Source organism: Rhododendron vialii, chromosome 2a (assembly GCF_030253575.1).
Source record: "Rhododendron vialii isolate Sample 1 chromosome 2a, ASM3025357v1".
Lineage (NCBI taxonomy): Eukaryota > Viridiplantae > Streptophyta > Magnoliopsida > Ericales > Ericaceae > Rhododendron > Rhododendron vialii.
Window position 1 is genome coordinate 41,861,463 of NC_080558.1, and position 19,948 is coordinate 41,881,410.

Below are 19,948 nucleotides of genomic sequence, written 5' to 3' on the forward strand. Positions count from 1 at the left end.
TCATCAGAGCCAATTTCGAGCCTCTCTGAGATGATATATTTGTCATCCATGCACTTTGTACCACAACTACCCTTCTAAATACTCGGACTGAAATAAAAGAATTTTAAGTAAGAAAGCGCGCGCACGGTTTTTTGGTAGAAAGAATAATGAAACTCAGGAAGGAATGAGCCCATAATCCGTTGAGTTGGACTTTTAGAAATATTGATAACAAGCAGGTCATACCCCTAGTTTTGGCTCCAATCACTTTCCATTTGCCTTTTGCCACAATTTTAAAGACTCGTTCAACCTTCCGTTAGGTTCGATAACAAGTACTACAAAAGCCAACAGTGCAAATTCTTTACAACAAGAGAGCTGAGCACATACGTCTTTACTCCAACATTACTGCAGATAAACATAATCTCACCACAGGTCAGATAAACAAGGGATTGGTGATCAGAAAAACCAAAAGATAGACAAGGGAATTAGTTTGTTTCAGCCAAGCTCGGTCTCAAACTTCATCGTGATGCCCATGCTGAAAAGTTCTTGGGCCAGTAGCTTTGCACCATACGGAACATTGACCCTAACAATCTCTTCAACAGATTCACAAAACCGGCAGTAGGGACCCCTAATCTTCCGACCACCTGGCACAGCGCGTTGGATAACATTTGCAATGTTGTTGCACTTTCGGCATATGTGCATTTGGGAGGAGTCACTGAGAGTGAAGAGTCGTTCGTGCAGATTTGCTGCTGCACCATGGGCTATAAGGCAGTCACGTTCCATCTCACCAAATTTGATACCTCCAAAACGCTTCCTATCTGCCACTGGCTGCCTCGTGAGGGGATGCACTGGGCCCGTGTTGCGGAACTTGACCTTGTCTTCCGACATATGGGTCAGACGCTGGTAGAAGGTGGGGCCCATAAACACAAGAGAGTGAATCATCTCACCAGTTCGGCCATTGTATACCCTCTCACTTCCCCATCTTGAAAATCCAGCCCTGCCATGCATATGGATTAAGTACGCCAACGAGTATGATCAAGAATCCTAACATAAAAAGGCCCCCTTTGTTACGATTTAATATATGATTTTCGCTCTTAAGAAACTAGTATCATCTAAAGTTCAGCTTTGAAAAAGTTAGCTTCTTGGGTTTTTTGAAACATGGAAAGCACCCTCTCCACATACAACTGCTTGAAGCATGTGAACTCGAATTTCAATCTTATAGAATATAGGCTACAAATAAGTGTGAACAAGCAGGGCTATTTCATCAACATGATATGAAATTGCAAGTAAACATGCATTTCATTAAGGCCTTGTCATTGTTACCTATGAAGCTGATCTGTTACGGCATCAACAGAAAGAGTGGAAAAGGGGGTGGCGTATTTTTGCAACCCACCACAGGCAATCCCCTTCCCCAAGGCAGCCTCAAGCAATTGACCAGGAGTCTGCCTTGAAGGAAAAGCATGGGGGTTTACCACAATATCTGGAACAATCCCTTGTATGGTGAAGGGAAAATTCTCTTGGGACTCCAAAAAACCCAGAACACCCTTCTGCCCATGCATGCTGGAGAACTTGTCCCCAAGGCATGGCGTTCGAACCTGCAATAAAAAGTCAAGAATTTAGATGAAATAGAAATAGACCAACAGTAAAAGGATATCATAGAAAGAACAGGCAAGACCTAACTCCGCCCAAATCTTAAATCTGACGGGAACATGTAATATTTACTTGCTCTAACTTTGTCCAAATCCTAAACTAGAATGTTCGATGTCATTTCTCAATTCATTAACGCCATTATAGCCAGAACAGCAATGAGTTAAGGTCTCTAGTACATATTACATCACTTTCGTGAACATGTGATGTCCAATTTCTTATAAAGGTGAAATTACCTGTCTCAAAGATACGACAGCGAAATTCTTTCCCTCGTCATTGGCAGATAAGACTACTTTCTGAACCATACCCCTTTCCGTGTGCTTCAGTTTTATACTGTGATCAGCCCCAGATTCCGCACACCTCCCAACGACGATATCTCCATTTTGCAGGTTAGCACCAATGAAAGGAAAACCATCGTCATCAAGGCTGTCAACACGTCCAATTTTGCTCTGCACCTTCCCAAAATTCACCGAATCCTCAAACTTGGGCTTCTTCCCAACTGCTTCCTTATTATCAACGTCAGCTTTGTAACTTCTGATGTGCTCTGAACGAAACATCCCACGCTCCAATGAAGCCCGATTCATTACCAAGGAATCCTCTTGGTTGTACCCCAAGTGTACATTTACTGCCACAATGGCACATTGGCCATTGAAGTATTCAGCCCTTGGCACTATTCCATTGTGCCCTAGGGGATATCCCGGCTTTCCAAGACAATCAGAAACCATGGTACGGAAAAGAGGCCTTTGTGGGTAGTACAACTGATGGGTATTGGTGTCCACTCTGATATTTGGATTTGTTGTGTTAAAGCCCATAGCCTGTTGGGAATGCTTCTCTGATTGGTAAAGGACCCTCCTTGCATGGTCATGATTTGCAAAGGGAATAATGGCAGCGCTTAACCCTAATAGAAACGACATGTCAAGTTCGCAATGTGTGTACTTGACAGGTGCCTTGGCTTCATTTTCCATAAAGAGGTAATTGATACCCCAAGCAGTTCTGCAGTCTTCTTCTTCTTCAGTACCAATAAATTCAATTACTCCCTTATCCAGAAGAGATTGAAAGCTGTAATCTCCCCCCTTCGAAGCTTTAATCTTCCCTAAGTTCTCAACAACTAAAAGAGGACGCAAAATCCTTCCCGCATCAGAAAAAACGCGTACTTCTCTGTGCTGCTCATCTCTTTTGATCTCAACCTACAAGAGAAACGGTTAGGGTAGAGAGCAATGAACACAAACATCAATCAGCCTACTCCTGAACCCAATAAACAGACTTGTGCAAACATCTCACTTTTGAATTAATTCAAACATGTTTCCTCGATCGCTACAAAAGACAACTTTGTGAACATGGAAACTTCACTAATGAGCATAGAGAAAAACCTACATTTCTCCAAGAGCTGTATTTAGTCAATGACCAAAAAAAACGAGTATGACAAGATCAAGTCAAATGTGACTACAGGGCTCGCAATCTTCAGGTTTCCCAAAATGCCCTAAGAGTTAGAGAATGTTGCCCAAAGCAGCAGCAAGAGCGCAAGACAAAGGTAGAAAATAAACAAGCCACAAATTTCAACTTTCTAAAGTTACTACTACCTAATTTATGAAGATCAACATGAGCATAGACCTAACGCATACAATTCATCCAAAACGCCAATTTTATGACATAAACTAACTCATCCAAAATGAAATCATTAAACATTCATCCATCCATCCATCCATCCAAATTGAACTTTCAAATATCTAGTTCATACAACATAAGATGTATAAATCACACAAAACACACACACAGAGGGAGAGAGAGAGAGAGAGAGAGAGAGAGAGAGAGAGAGAGAGAGAGAGAGAGAGGAACAATACCTTTGATCGATTAGCAAATAAGACGGAGAGGAGAGAAACGAGCAGCAGAGTACGCGAGAGAGAGAGAGAGAGAGAGAGAGAGAGAGAGAGAAGACAACAGGTTGTGATCGATTAGGTTTTCACCCATCTTTTTTTTTTTGAACCGATTCGATCAACGATGAGTTCTGTATATGTATTTATTATATAAACTACACTATATCCTTAACACAACAGTTAACCCCCTCAAATTAGAAAACCTTTGTATTGACCTCCGATTAATGCCAATTAATCCCAGTTAATTCCGCCTAGCCGATTAATCGGCCCAGCGCCTAGATCAACCCCTAGGCCCCTAGGTGAGGTGGCAGGGCACCGCCTAGGCCAATTTTTAGAACACTAGTAAACACTAAACTAAAGAAATCTAAAGATGGATTGATGTCGTATAACAAAGATTCGGAGATATTTCAGGCGAAGAACATATAAAGAATAAGACTCCTGGTTGTAGTGCCATTGACAGAATAATTGACCAATCAGTCATATCATTGTCACCCAACAAGATAAATATTCGCCAGAGGATGAAGGTCCTTGCTCAAGCATGAATCCTAGCCCTTTATACCAGGTTGTTTCGAGGCAAAGCAACATATCCCCATACAAGATAAAGCAAACACACAAGGCAAGGCATGCACCATTAGTATAGTCCACAAATGGACTTCCAGATAAGCAAGTAGTCTATGCAAAATGGTCAAAGTGACAAGTGTAGGCAGCATAAGCACATTTTCTGACAGTAATCTATCACCTAAAGGTACCAACGTGTGGGGATGTTAATAAATAAGACCCAAATCATTTTCCAGACAAGCAAATCCAATCTGTATGCCACGAAATGGCAACCAAACCAAATTCAAAAGCAGACCTGGTGTGGTACTTCCTTCCGTCGTCGCTTGCGTCTTAGAGCGGCAACAAATGAAACAGAATCTTCACATACTCCAACCCAGTTCCCATCCAGAAAAACTTTGACTTTACCAGAAAGCAAAGTTGAAGTGTCATCCACCAGTTTCTCCATACCAGAATCCAGCAATTTGTCAAGAAAATGTTCCTCATTATTGGTACTGACAAGGCCAGTGATGGCCAAATTCTTTACAAGCCCACAATTTTCACCATCCGGGGTAGACAGAAAGCAAATCTTTCCCCAGTGGGAGGGGTGTCTGCATCCAGCACATTCCATACGAATAAAATTAATATGGTTTTCCAGAAATCTCAAACCCCTAATACCCTCCACAATAAGATATGGTAGAAGGAAAAATTGGTATAATCATGACAGCTTTTCTAGAGAAGCTCTGGAAAAATGCTACAAGAAAAATTAATGTCATCCGCGCACTATATCGGAATTAACAATTCATCAAGTTTCAATTAACAAATTAATCTTATAGCGAAGAAAGGGATAAAATTCCTTGCATCTGTTTTGCTTTTTCGTATATCTACCAGCAAAACTTCATTAGTTCACTAGTGTTATTTGTGTTCTTCTCAGTGAAATTTTCTTTTTTCCTTTATTACACATTTTTTCCTATTGTTCATCCTACAAATCTTAAATCTTAAATCGAAAACATGACAACGGGGTGAGTCACATACTCATTGCACAAAGTTGTTTACTTTCCAAATTGCCCTAAGATTTGTGATCTCATCGGTGAAACTAACGTGCTCTCAACAATGCCTTGTTTGACTTTTGAAATGACAATTAAATCCAATAATACTGAAATATAGTACCCTAAAAGTGGGTAGGGTATCCTGTGGGGCACCTTCTCCACCACACATTGTGGTGGGACCAAGGCAAAGTGTGTGGATCCCACCATAATGTGTGGTGGAGAAGGGACCTGAGGCACCACGCGGCGGTGCCCCATGGGCACTGAATAATTGCTCAGAATTTACAGCCTTTAAGGAGGTTAAAATAGGAGATTAACCTAATCAAGAAGAGCTAAGATAAGTTCAAAATACTTACGGGTATCGGGCATCTCCAACCTTCCCGGTGTATGAAACCTGTTGCCGTGTTTTCCTCATATCAGCAATAGTCTGCAACGGATTTGTTCTCCTAAGTGTTGCCACGACCCCAGATATCCTTTCCATCTTTTTGTAAGGATGTGACCACGCTCCAGTTGAGAATGCCCGAGAAAGACCGTTAGTGATAATAGATGCATCCAGGTAGTGTTCAATAGCATGGATGACACGCTCCCCATAAAGATCTCTTTGCATAGCTTTCACCATACGCCTCTCAGCATGCTTCACGTGTACTCTCAGCTCTCTTTCAAGCAGCTCACCTGCCAGTTCCAACCTCTTGTTTCTAAAATCATCTCTATTATCAATTTTTCTGCGCCCAGTGTAGGCCTGCAAGAGACATTTCACCATATAGCCTAGAAAACGGGCCTTTTGCCGGAAACCACTAAGATTAGGGAACAAGTAATTGCTCAAGAACGCTTCAATAGATTCTTGAGGTGGAAATTTGCAGTTTTCTATCTTCTTCATAATGTCATTAATAGCATTTCTCCCCCTTCGGAAGCCCTTGCAAATCTCGTCAGCATCATAAATCGATGCGATGAGTACATTGACAATTCTGGAATCTTCACCATCGCAATCAATCAAATTAACCACTTCCTTATCAGATGATGCACCAAGAGCAAAAAACAAAATCCAGATTGGAAACTCTACTGCAGAGAAGTATACTGAGAGGACTTTCTCTCCTCCTCTAATATGTTCACGTTTAGGAGGTTCCAGTTTTATATATACTCTTTTCCTCTTTGAAACATCGCGGTATGCTACTGTCCAAGATGGACTATTAGAAACCCAAAGTCTTTTGAGGCAGATTTGCTCCTGTGCAATGAATGTCTGCAATAAACATTGCAAACAAATTATTTCCAAAGCATATCGAGAATAACAGAATACAACGTATATCTAAAACACGACATGTAAGGTTCAGTCTCTTCTTTTTTCCTTTTTCTGCATGTTCGGGGGGAGGGGATTATAACAGGAATAATCCATCAGTTCACTGGAGAAAGGATTGGGACAAGTGACTTCAATGGACTGCTAAGATACCATAAAAATGCTTGAGTAAATCAATTAGACCAATAAGCTGCCTAGTCAGTGAAGTATATTAGCATGTTCAAGCCTGTCAATGGACCGGATTGGATCCGAATCCGGCAGGATCCGAATCCGATCCAGATCCGAATACAAAAGACGAAAAGAGATTTGGTAGGGTACACGAAACCTATCCATATGAAAGGGGAATGGTATTTACAACATGTTTTTTTACATATTAAAAGAATTTTCCAAGGGTCTGAACGTTGTCAACCAAATCATAACATGATTTTAACACATTTAAGTTAACAAATGGAGTAGTATCATTTGGCAAAATAAGTCAAATGGTTTTTTTTGTCTTTATTCAAAAAAAATCGCATTTGTTAGTTTTTTGTCAATTTTTTTAGAATTATTGTTTCTTCATGACGAGACAAATCTAAAAAGTAAAAACTTACGATTAAAATATAATTTTTTTTGAATAAATACAAAAATAAGCCAATTTTTGTCTTCTGAAGCAACAATAACTGAATGTGTCAAAGATACACCCTCACTCGGTTTGACACAAAGAACAAGTCCACTCTTGCCGTAACTTTTTGCTCAAACCGAGTGAGGGCTTATCTTTGACACATTCAGTTATTGTTGCATCAGAAGACAAAAATAGTCTTTATTCAAAAAATCTATATTTTAATCGTAATTTTTTACTTTTTAGATTTGTCTCGTCATGAAGAAACAATAATTCTAAAAAAATTGACAAAAAACTAGCAAATGCGATTTTTTTTGAATAAAGAAAAAAAAAAAAAAAACCATTACTATGCTATTTGTTAACTTAAATGTGTTAAAATCATGTTATGATTTGGTTAACAATGTTAAGACCCTTGGAAAATTCTTTTAATATGTAAAAAACATGTTGTAAATTCCATTCCCCTTTCATATGGATAGGTTTCGTGTACTCGAATCCGATCCGAACTTCATGAATCCGGTAGTATTAATCCAAATCCATGAAACAAAATGCATACCAAAACCCTTCATGAATCCGGTAGTATTAATCCAAATCCATGAAACAAAATGCATACCAAAACCCCTCAAACATTTTAACTGTTAGGTTCTATGGCATTCTAAGAGACTTGCCCACCTAATTCATCTCTAAATTCTATCCTGTAACAAAATCCGCAGAGCTTTAAGAACAGTGTCCCCTAGCAACTCTTCAAGAGAAATAGGATAAAAGAGGGGCCATGCTACCATTAGTTCTGTGCTATGGGAGTGCATATGGAAAGGGAAACAACACTAGAGAAATGGTGTAACGATGAAGAGATGATACACAGCTTCCAGGTGGAATGTAACCAACCACCACTACCGTCTCACCAACCCAGTCTCAACAAATTGGAACCAGACTCTCTAAACTCTTCAGCTCTATGGCATTCTAAGACTCTTGCCCACCTAATGGTTCACAAAAATTCTACCTTATAACCGCTTTAGCAAAGCTTTCAGATGAGTGTCCCTTAGCACCTCTTCAATTAAGAATGGAATAGGAGAAAAGCGGGGAGACGCTTCCAATATTCCTGTTTTGATAATTAGAAGTTACATCATCTAAAGTGGAAGTGTGCAGTTTGAAGTTATCACAGTGTTAAACGTTTCAGGCTTCCAGCATACCTGATTTCCAAGCAACCAAGAACGAGATTAAAAAGTTGAAATAAATATCTCAAAAGCAACAGATTAACAAGAGAAAATAGAATAGTGAATGCACATTGATGCATTGATCGTCTCAATTTGACAAATATTTGAATCCTGACCATGTAACAACAAAATTAATCTAAAACAATGTAGCCAATAACTGTAGTGGTTACAGGCTACATCAGTATCCAGAAGCATACTATTTACTCACCTTCTCGGCACCCTTGATCAAGAAATAGCCTCCATGATCAAAGTCACAATCACTTTTCTCAACCCCCTTCATCCAGCACAAATCAGATTTGAGCATTACAGGAATCCGACCAATAATGACATCCCGGTTATCATCACTTATAGGGTCCTTATCAACATACTGTTCTTTTCCAGTTTTAAACTTGTCACTTCTAACAAGACTCTGTGTATATACCTGAAACATGACACAAGCATGACATTTCAGAGTTCAGACAACAAACGAACAAGACAAAGAAAACAAAAGTTACAAATTTCTAGTTTCCGCACATGTGTGGTCATAACATGATGTAACGCATACATGAAATGAGAGGGCATGGGGTTGAATTCTTACTGTGGAACAACTAAAAGACATACTGGTTATCTGTTCAGCAGTTTGGTATGCATGAGGAACCATATGCGTAAAAGATTGAAAGATATACAGGTGTTCATCAATTTGTTTCAATGGCTAATAGGTTTCATAGGTGACAACTTTTTTTAGAAGAACAGAAATTGACACTCAGCATCCCGGAAAAAATACGAACATCAAAATGAGTCCAAATAAGTGCCCTCACAAAAAATCACCAGTACACTGAGTGAATTTTTAAGGGAAGTCAATTGGCCACAAAAGCCGTTACTAACAATGGCAGAGCAACTGCATGTATATATATATATATATATATATATATATATATATATATAAAATATATATAGTCCGTCTCCCGTAAGGACCACCTCATTTTAATAAAATGCGGACCTCCCTTTTCCGATTGAATTTCGATGATCCGAGCCGCTCGATGTGTTCAGAACGTGATTTTAAGGGTACCCGCAAGAAATCAGCAAAAAAAATGATCGGGAAGGGCTTCATCCGAGCAGTTTTTGTTTGTTTTTTATCGAATGGTTCAAACAAAAACTGCTCGGATGAAGCCCTTCCAGGTCATTTTTTTTGCCAATTTCTTGCGGGTACCCTTAAAATCATGTTCTGAACATATTGAGCGGCTCAGATCATTGAAATTTGATCGGAAAATGTGAGAAATGAGGAGGTCCGCATTTTAACTAAAATAAGGACTCCCTCATTTGAGACTGACTCTGTGTGTGTGTGTGTGTGTGTGTGTGTGTGTGTATATATATATATATATATATTTTCTGGTCAATCGGAAATGCTACTGCATGTATTATTGATTACATCGAAATCAAATGCAAATATAACAGAAGCTATACCTATACCATTTATGTAACCAACAGTAGAAACCCCAAGACAGAATAATGGCAATTTAGGGGGGAATGCCATCGACAGCTGGCACAAACCTTAATTACCAGTCACAAACCTTCCAAAGAAAACGAGTGCAAGTAGAATAAAATCTAGCAGAGAAAACCAGCTGCAACATTTACCTGGACATGAATTTGAACTTTCACTCGGGATGAGTATGTCATATTCTGAAGGCGAGCATGTCTGGGCAGCAAATCAAGGAACTCTTTACCGCTGTCAGCCGAAAACTTATCACCTGTCCAAAACCGCGGCCGCTCAAGAGTTACCTTCCCAAACTTCACTGAAGCAAACCGCCATTCATTGTCCCCCTTCTTCGATGGATCATAACCGGGCTCCACTGTGACCTCACCAATGGAGTCAAATACATTCTGGACTCCAGTTTTTATGAACTCATTGTACGAATTGATTTGGTGACTGATCAACCCATGTTGATCGAAAAAAGACATTGAAACCTTCCTACACACATTCTTCAGGAATTCTGCTCCCAAATCGTGTATTGATGTCGGGTCCATCAGTTCATCGTCATCAGTATCTATCAGCATATCTCCATTTGACTTCTCGGCCTTACTGCTAGTTCCTGGCTCTTCAAATAGCTCATCCAGATCCATGAAATCCATTCCTCCATTCCACTTCTTCCCATCCTTGCCAGTTACTTCAGGGTTTTCATTGGCATCTGAGGACCCCATTTAGACCGAAGATCTGTACATAAACAAAACTACATTATGAACCATAGGAAGGATCCCAAATAAAGCCCAAGACCAAAAAAAGGAGACCCCAGATGCAAGGGTGCATCTCAGTTGCAATTATACAAATAATTGTCTAGCTTCCTCAAGAAATCACAAATTCTGCATTAACGTTAGTTCTACCAAAAAGACAGAAAAGAGAGAGCCTCTAAAATGCTAACACAGCAAAGGTTATCAAAATATGTGGGAGCAAGGGAGCAACATAGATGTATCGATCTCTAACCTCAGCCAAGTTAAGTGAGTGCTTGCAACACTCAACAACCCCAAAAAAAACAGAGTGAATCGCTTCAGAAATTCAACAAAAGATGCCACAAAATTCTAAAAGGTCAGAGACCCCAAGACTGAGAGGATTACACTTAGTTGCAATAATAAAAGTACTCGTCTACCTTTTCCGCAAATATAAAAGATCTCCCAAATTTCGGGTTGAAGGCTACTCTTAAATACAAAAAGAGTCACTAACCTTAAATCATAGACCAATTAATGAGGCATTTGGAAGCCAGAGAGCAATCTAGATCTATCAATCTGTAACTTCAACATCGAATTTCACTTTCCAGAAAAAAATCCCAAATTCCCAATCCTTAGCCATCTAAGCCAAACAATTAGCATGCAAAAAATGTAGCAGTCAAACTCCCAGAAAACTGTTTATTATCCACAGCCTGAGAAAATTGCTTAAAAACGTAAGGATTTCGGTTTCCACAAGCATTTCTCTCTGCAGCCGCAAACCCTAAACCCCAAACTTCTTCCAGCATTATATTTGTGTAATAAACTTGGTGTTTCCCTGTATCTAACAAAATGGACATACTTATATTTAAGTTTAAGATGTTCTAGTAAAACTAAAGCCCAAGTTGCTAATAAAATAGGGAATTAGGTTTCCACCGGCATTTCTCATTCCAGCTGCAAAACCCTAAACCCTAAACTTCTTCCAGCATTATTTTCATGTAATAATCTTTGTAACTCCCCCTATCTGACAAAATCGACGTTCTTATCTTTAAGTTAAAATGGTCAAGTAAAACTAAAGCCCAAGTTGCTTTAAAAAATGGGGATTTAGGTTTCCACAGGCATTTCTCACTCCAGCCACAAAACCCTAAACCGTGAACTTCTTCCAGCATTATTTTCCCCTATCCGACACAATCGACATATTTATCTTTAAGTTAAAATGTTATAGTAATACTAAAGCCCAAGTTGTTTAACAAAAATGAGGGATTTAGGTTTCCACCAGCATTTCTCACTCCGGCCGCAAAACCCTAAACCGTGAACTTCTTTCAGCACTATTTTCATGTGGTAAAAAAGTAATCCCCCCTATCTAACATGGACATATTTATTTTTAAGTTAAAATTTTCTAGTAAAACTAAATCCCGAGTTGCTTTAAAAAATAAAAAATAAAAATAGAGATTTAGGTTTCTACTGGCATTTCTCACTCTTGCCGCAAAACCCTAAACCCTGAACTTCTTCCAGCACTATTTTCATGTGATAAACTTAGTAAGCCCCCCTATCGAACAACATGGACATATTTATTTTGAAGTTAACATGATCTAGTTAAACTAAAGCCCAAGTTAAGTGCATGCATGAAACACTCAGCAACCATGGCCGAAAAACAAATCATTCTCTTCAGAAAAGCCAACAAGAAAATCATATCCACGAACGCAGCCAGAGAGGGGGGAGAAAAAAAAGTAGCAGAAAGCTTTTCACACACAGAAATCTCTAACGGAAATTACAGATAGGGCTACATCGGTAAATGTGTACAGGTGTGGAGAGAAACTTACGTCGAGTTACAGGTGTTGATTGCAGAGACACAATGCGAGTGATTTTAGGGTTTTTTGCTCGAAGTTTTTGGGGATGATCTGATGATCTCTCTCTCTCTCTCTCTCTCTCTCTCGAATACACACGCGGAGTGACTGATGAGTGGGAGGGAGTCTACGAAAACGACGACAGAACCGATACCCAAGGAGAAGCAGAGTGTTTGCGAAAAAGACGGAAAAGGCCCTTGACCTTTTTCTCGAGGTTCACAAGGATGACTGATGAGGAGTGAAATTCATTGGGTAGAATTGGAAGAGAAAGAAACTACTGAAATTATCAATGAAAGAGAGAAATGATTTTGGCTCTGCCACTCATATTTATCTTTTAGTGTTCATGTTATGCGCATTTTAATATTATTTTGAACATTAAAAGACAAATATTAGAATGTAATTATAAAAAAAAAAACTCAATCTCAAATAAAAAAAGTCGATTACAAATATTCTAAAATACATATGATGTCAAAGAAGTTTTATTGTTATAAAAAATATTTTGCAAACAAGTGTTGTGACCAGTAAATTAGTAAATCCAAACAACGAATGATTTGCAAATTGAGGGAATACATGTTACAAATTCTAAATTGGGAAAATGACAGCGCATGACACATTTTGATAATTAATACCCGTCAAAGATATTTTCAGCATTAATAAATATTTTCACCATATCCTTGGCGTGTATTAATTATCAAAATACGTAATTAGTAGTCATTTTCCCTTCTAAATTTGTACAGAAACAATCTCAGGAGCACAAGTAAATGTGCCAAATGGATCGTACCGTGCTAACCTAATTCGATTTGTAATTAATCAGTATCGTGTCATGTTTGTGTCCAATCAGCTTAAAATTTTTACAAACTCCCTAAAGAAAAATTAGCAACATTTTTTAGAGCTATGTAACAACTAAAATAGCAAAATAAAGTTCAAAGCCACCAATGATTGTATCAATATTCCTATACATCATGTCAAACAACGGATGTCAATGGTCTGATATATTTGAAACAAACACTTGTTTATATATTTACGAAGAACAACATTCCAACTGTACAAAAAATAAAATAGCTATCCATAATCAATATCGTAATGAGACCATCTTTTTAAAATCAAAAAATACCAAAAAGGCACGTTTGCACCACACTCGTTTTCTGTTCACGCCATGCTTGTGTGGTGCTCGTGTTTTTGTCTTCCCCTTGTTGTGGCTGCATCGTTTGTAACCAAAACAACAATCTAACTCATGCCATGTCTCGTTGTGCCCGCTTTTAAATGTGTTGTGTTCGAGTTGTACCCTTGTCCAGCCTAATTTACACCTCTAAGCACTAGACATCGTGCTATGCACGTGCCACCAACACCAGTTCTTTCAATTTTTTTTTTTATTTTTTCCATACAGCAACACTAGTTCTTCCACATATGCGTTCTGTTTTTAAAACCTGACTTCATTTATATTCACATACGATCACACATGTTTATTATTGCTTTGCATTCGAAAGCAAAATAGGGTTGGGAAATTCGCTTTGTAGAATTGCAAAAATATACTACATGTTCCTTTGAAAGAAATTGAAAACTGTTCATAAACCAATAACGGGGTGAAATTTGCCGCTTCCAAGCACGCATCTGTTTGTGGCATGCTTGAAGCTAGCAGCGCTTAGACACGGCTGTGGTTTACTTTTTAGATGCACGTAGCTTTAGTTTTAGTTTTTACTGTTTCTGTTGTACAGTATTTTTTTGGTTTTTGCCGCATACACATGCTCACATTGTGCTCTATTCCATAGGTCTTTTGTTGGCCTTCGCTTATCATTGATATTTGCTGGCGATGGCATTAATTTGTGTTTTGTGTTAAGCAAATTAGTGTTCTGTGCTCTGTTCCTTGGGCTTTTGTATTTTGATCTTCGCCAGTCGTCGGCGCCCTTTATCTTACAGTGATAGCACAGTTGTACTTTTCTCTATTAATGGAATTTCTTACGCTTCCTCCAAAAATAAAAAGAAAAGGAAAGGAAAGGAAGAAACAAGATTAACACTATTGCTTTTACTTGTGCCAGATATTTGATGTCAAAAGTTCACAGAATTGATTCCAGTTTTGTGCTTTGTTTGATCCTTTTTCTTGTCCAAAAATGGCTGAAAAGGTGCCCACTATGGCGGTCCACACTTTAATCAATTAACACCAACTTACCTCCCACTCTTGATAAGGGTTCTATTCAATCCCAAAAAGTTTTCCTCTAGCCCCATTTGAAGTTGAATATATTGCGCAATTATCCCCCACAACGTTCGGATCATATATATAAGAATCTCTTATGGTCGATAATGTTCGTCGAACCACTGGCGATTGCATTCGGCAATGGCTATGATGCGTAATTTTTCCCTATAGGCACTCGAACATAACTGAAGATGAAATAATTCCATTTCACAAGAGATGCGTTTGCCAAGTAAATGAGCAAGTTTAAATAGAAGGTGACGAGTCTGACGACTAAGGCAACCCCCAGCTTCAACAACAGTATAGCCTATAGACAAGTTCGCATTGACATGTTTGCAGGTCTCTAAGCTTGGAAGGATCGACAATAATTATTGCGATCACATGAGATATGAGTGAGGCTCCCACATCGGGAGTTTGGGTTTGGGTGTGTGTGTTTAAAGGGTTCACTGAGCCTCTCCCTAGTCAGCAATTGCCTAGGTGAGTTGGTAAGTGAAATTACCCTATTGACCTTCATCAAAAAAAAAGAAAAAGAAAAAAATAGATATGAGTGACTTTTTAATGACATGGACTACCAACTCTTGGCAAATGCGAGGCAGCAGTTCCTTCCTGCTGCTTCCGATGCAGAAAACTTTGGTCCAAAATGGGACACAGGCTTAAACTTGAAAATAGTCAAGAACTCAAACAACACGAATCATAGAAGCTTAGAGCTTAAGATCTTATCTAAATTGACTTCAGGTGCACAGAAAAGGTGATGAGTAAAGCTACCCTTGGCTTGAGAAAACACAGAAAGCCAAAATGAAACCAGTCTCAGTAACATCCCACATCGAAATAGAAACAGAAAAAACTCAGGACACAATATAATACTACATATTGTCCAAATCCATCGAACCATAATGGAGATCATGGAGGTCATACCCATGTAGTAACTTTCAACTATGCAAATTCTGGTACCATTCCAACACAATTGAGTATCCCGTGCATGCCATGAGCAGACGTCACACAAAGAGAACCCAATAATTTTACTACTTGGGGCCAATGTCCTTGAGGGCACAGATCTGTTCTTCCCCCATAGCCGACATAACAGACACAACGAGGTCTTTCCCTTCTCCAAACCCATCCTTAATCTGCACAGGAAAAAAAAAGAAACCAAACAGGCTCAGGATATAGAACGACAGGTTAATAAGATGTCCATTGAACTGTATAGAAGCATTAAATTTCACACAAATGAATTTCACTGCATGTAATGCATCATATCATACGCGACACATACTCCTTTCTACCCGCCTTACAACAAATTAGAATACAACGGCTAATATCTTTTGACACATAATCTCAAAAAAAGTCATTGTACTACCTTTCAACATGTCCATCACCTAAAAACCGAAGTCCATTTTTGTAACTTCTGTCCAACTTGCTTGGTATCAAGTTTTTAAGATTTTTTTTTTTTTTTTAACCCATTTATGAGAAGCACTAAAAAGAATTTCAAATTCAAAAAAACTATTTCTACTAAATAACGGATGCAATACAAGAATGGTGAGTATGGAAAGTATTCTGCCACTTTGGTCCTGGAAAACAGAAAATAAACGTTGTTCACTTTCTACAAGGTATGGCGCACCGAAGGGAGAGGGGGGGCAGGGGGGGGGGGGGGGGGGGGGGGGGCGGGGGGGGAGGATTTGAAACTCCAGAGATAATTAGATTTCAGAACAAATGCAATACTGTTATGGATTGTACCTGGCTGAGCAGACTATCATCAGTGGGAAGCCTCAAGTCATCCTTGGTGTTGCCATTCTCAGTCAAAAGACTCACCTGCAAATCAAAGATCAGTTGGATATAACATATGTCAAACCCTAACAGGCAAGACTAAAAACCACCCTCGAAAGTGGAAATAGTATATACATCTGAATTTGTGAGTAATAACAATGAATCTTGCCCACTTCAAACACAGACACAACTAGTTTCCGCATGAAAGCACTAGTTAAATGTGTGGAATCTCTCGTGTCCAGAATTATCTACAGCAAGCCAGCTACACAATTTAATAAAGTCATACTTTTATTTTATTTATTCAAACCGTCGTGGTCATGAATTGTGAAGCATATTCCAGTGTACAGGAACTCTAAACATTCGAATGAAACTACTTACGAAACCATCTTCAGATATATCAATCAGCTGATAATCAGTACGGTTAACATGAGGAACCTGCAAAAGAAGAGGAGAGTCACGATCTCTGAGTATAAAAGGTACATTGTTTCCAAGCATTACCAGAAATCCATAATGAATATTGGGGGCTCACATCACAGTTATGGGATGATGGGACGATATCTTCGAGCTTCTTGCCATTGAATATGTCAATAGCCACAAAGTGACACTTCGCATGCCCATGCTTGCCAGTCTTTGAGGTCGAAACCTCAACAACCTGTTCAACAACCCACCCAAAGAGTGCAGTTATGATCATATTTTATTCTCAACAGTACCCAAAGAGAGCAATAATCTACGATACCAATTTCAGCATATGCAAGTAAATTGATAGAATGCAGAATAAATAATGAAGCAATCTGTCAGGAGCAGCTTTAAGCTGCTTATCACAGGCTTGTCTACTTGAAAGCCTAAATCACAAAAGAGGAACAAATTTCCAATAGTTGCAAGTAGATCGTGATTTGAGAGAAACAAGTAATTTTAAGGATAGTGATTTTGCCACACCCTTTTTTAATAATGCCATACCCTACAAGTGTATTTTTTGGTGCAAAAATACACTTGCAAGGTGTGGCATTATCAAAAAAAGGTGTGGCAAAATCATTTCCCAATTTTAAACTTATAGTTCCATAATTTACTATATCATCTTCAATTTGAAAAAACACCTACTTCTCATGATTTAAAAGAAAGCACAAAGCTGACTGAGATAAAGAAGATGCGAATAACAGATGGGCAACTACATTTTAAATGATGGTTTGGACTAGTGGCGGACGTAAGATTCTTAATGCGGGGACCAAATCACATGTATTCATAAATTAACAACAAAATATGATCCTTATACACTAATAAACAATTTTGAGTAGACCTTTCTTCATAATTTTTACAAACAAAAACTAAAATATAGCAGAAATAACAGGATAATTGGGAGATGTGCAGGGGCCTGGGCCCCCGGTTGCACCCCCTTGGTCCGCCCCTAGTTTGGACAATCCAAAGTCTTCAACCATAACATAAGCAAGATGGACAAATACCTTACTACGAGGCACATATAAAGTAGATCCAATTGTTTGGTCATTAACGAGCACAAAAACATAACCATAGCACAAACCAAGGTTCCAAATCCCTTGGTATGCGAAACATATATAATCCACAACGAATTTACTGCAAAAATTTCACACTTGGATCTACAACCAAATTCACAACAAACAACTCACTGATATAATCCAAGAAAAAAGTCCTAAACAAGAGTCAAGAATTGCAATTGAGACTAGGAACACAAGATCGATAAGAGAGATCCATTCTTCTTTCGGTCACAAAGGAGCAAAAAAATTACATAGCACGATTAAAAATTCCCCTTCTCTAGTGACATATATACTCCAACCCCAATCCACTGCAGAAATTTCATCTTGCATCTACAACCAAATTCCAATGTTCTAAAAGTAGCTAGGCACAAATTGGGCGGTCAGCCACCTTCAAACGATTAATTGGATGATTAATTGGATTAATCGGGTATTAATCAGGGCATATTAATTAGTAATCGGCAATTAATCGTCAGTTAGACCTAATCGGATTGGCCCCGCCAGCAAATAATTCCTTGTTTTAGAACCCTGCCAAATTCACAACCAACTTACTTCTCAGTCTAATAACAAATACCGTTTTTTAGTGACATATACAATCCAACCCCAATCTACTGCAGAAATTTCATCTTGCAACCAAATTCAAAACAAACAACTTATACTCTCACTGTCCCCATCTGTTGGTCCTTTGGTCTATTACCGGATCATTAATTGGTTATATTTTTCAAATAGCAATATATTTTATTCAATATGAATCTTGTTTGATACTAGATCTCAATTAATTCTATCAAACAACATTATCAATTACCAGATATACTCAATTGAAAAGTGGCACAAACTACCATAAAACGGACTAGCAAATCCAACCCCAATCTATTGCAGAAATTCCAGCTTACACCGACAACCAAATTCACAACAAACAACTTCTCGATCTAATAGAACATCTACAGAAAGCGAAGAGTATATAAAGCGATAAGTACACACGCACACCTGTATCTAGATGTATACATATGTTACATATATATACCTTGCAGGGGCGGCCTTTGATGACAATGTAACCGTTCTTACGGATGGTACCGGCTTGCTGGGGGAAGGTCTTGGAGGCACCGGCGTCGGCCTTGGACTCGAAGTGATGCTCTTCGTCCGACATGGCTTTCGGTTTCTCTTTCTCTAGGGTTTCTCAACACTTTTTTTTCCCTTGGAATCTACAGGGCGAGGAGAGAGAGAAGAAGACGAAGACGACGACGACGGTTTTTATACGTGTGAGCAGGACCTCCGCTCGCCACTAGGGTTTTCCGAGTGTGAATTGACTATTGCTGTGAATGAGCTGATCTCAGCCGTTGGATCCTGATTGGTCTTTTTGGACGGTTGGGATTCAGGAGTTTCTTTTCTAAATACGCACGGCACAAATGGGGATAAAGAATCTCCTTCTGCCGGATAAAAAAAAAACCCTCCTTATGCGATAATGCTTCGCACGTGAGCTTTCTTCTCGTTGCATGATGCCTGGCACAGGAGCAGAAAACGCTGCAAATGAACAGCGCTGTTCGCGACTCGGTTCGTTAAAACTCGGTTTGACTTGGCTTGTTTAGTAATTGAGTTGAGCTCGAGCTCGAGTTTTAGGTTTGTTTACTAAACGAGCTGAGCTCGACACTCAAAAACTTGGCTCGGCTTGTCTGTACTAGCTCAAATCATTTAAAAAGGCTTCTTAAATAAATTAATCAGGCTCAGCTCGTTTAGGCTTGAGCTGAGCTCAAACCTTACAAAGCTCTGGTTGGCTGGTTTATACCCTGCATAAGTAATTCCTATTCCAAAATACTTTTTTTAAAATCTTTTTACAAATAATTTTTCAATAAATATACGTTTCATTTTAAAAATGACAAAAAATCTCACGAGGGAGAAAAATTGTAAGACGGAGAAAATGAGAAGAAAAAAAAGGGCCGGACTATTTGCAACCACAAATTTCCTAAATGTAGCCTGTTTTCATATGCAAGTGAAATGTGTACCATAATATAAACAGACTACGTTCAAGAAATTTGTGGTTGCAAATAGTCGGCTCCAAAAAAAAATTAGAAGAATGCGTTCACAAAAAAATGCCCGTACTATATTAACCTAACCTAAAATCAACTTCATTAAATTTTGCTTTGATAATTTGCTTAATTATTACTACAATACTGTTAAAAATATGAATTGTCCACAGAGTGTGATTTGTGTTTTCTTAATGGTGGATATGATTTAAATTATGTAGGGTTAAAACTTTTTTTTCCAAAAATACAAGTTACCCTATCTTTGCTTCATATT

General features: G+C 38.6%; 2 protein-coding genes and 1 long non-coding RNA gene across 3 annotated transcripts; 1 reads left to right on the plus strand and 2 right to left on the minus strand.

Annotated features, from left to right (window-relative positions):
• Positions 1–228: 228 nt before the first annotated feature.
• Positions 229–12,346, minus strand: LOC131317810 (DNA-directed RNA polymerases IV and V subunit 2). Its single transcript, XM_058347459.1, has 8 exons — positions 12,176–12,346; positions 9,792–10,368; positions 8,386–8,598; positions 5,434–6,314; positions 4,351–4,642; positions 1,860–2,810; positions 1,300–1,571; positions 229–973 (listed from the first exon to the last, which is right to left on the minus strand). The coding sequence occupies exons 2-8, from the start codon at positions 10,353–10,355 to the stop codon at positions 472–474; spliced, it is 3,675 nt and encodes a 1,224-aa protein (XP_058203442.1). The 5' UTR covers positions 10,356–10,368; positions 12,176–12,346; the 3' UTR covers positions 229–471.
• Positions 12,347–14,297: 1,951 nt separating this feature from the next.
• Positions 14,298–15,506, plus strand: LOC131317822 (uncharacterized). Its single transcript, XR_009197414.1, has 2 exons — positions 14,298–14,779; positions 14,936–15,506. It is a non-coding gene; the product is annotated as an uncharacterized LOC131317822 (long non-coding RNA).
• Positions 15,079–19,114, minus strand: LOC131317821 (eukaryotic translation initiation factor 5A-2). The gene is made up of 5 exons (XM_058347478.1): positions 18,678–19,114; positions 16,678–16,800; positions 16,527–16,583; positions 16,119–16,193; positions 15,079–15,511 (listed from the first exon to the last, which is right to left on the minus strand). Exons 1-5 carry the CDS (start codon positions 18,798–18,800, stop codon positions 15,410–15,412), a joined length of 480 nt encoding a protein of 159 aa, XP_058203461.1. The 5' UTR covers positions 18,801–19,114; the 3' UTR covers positions 15,079–15,409.
• Positions 19,115–19,948: the final 834 nt, after the last annotated feature.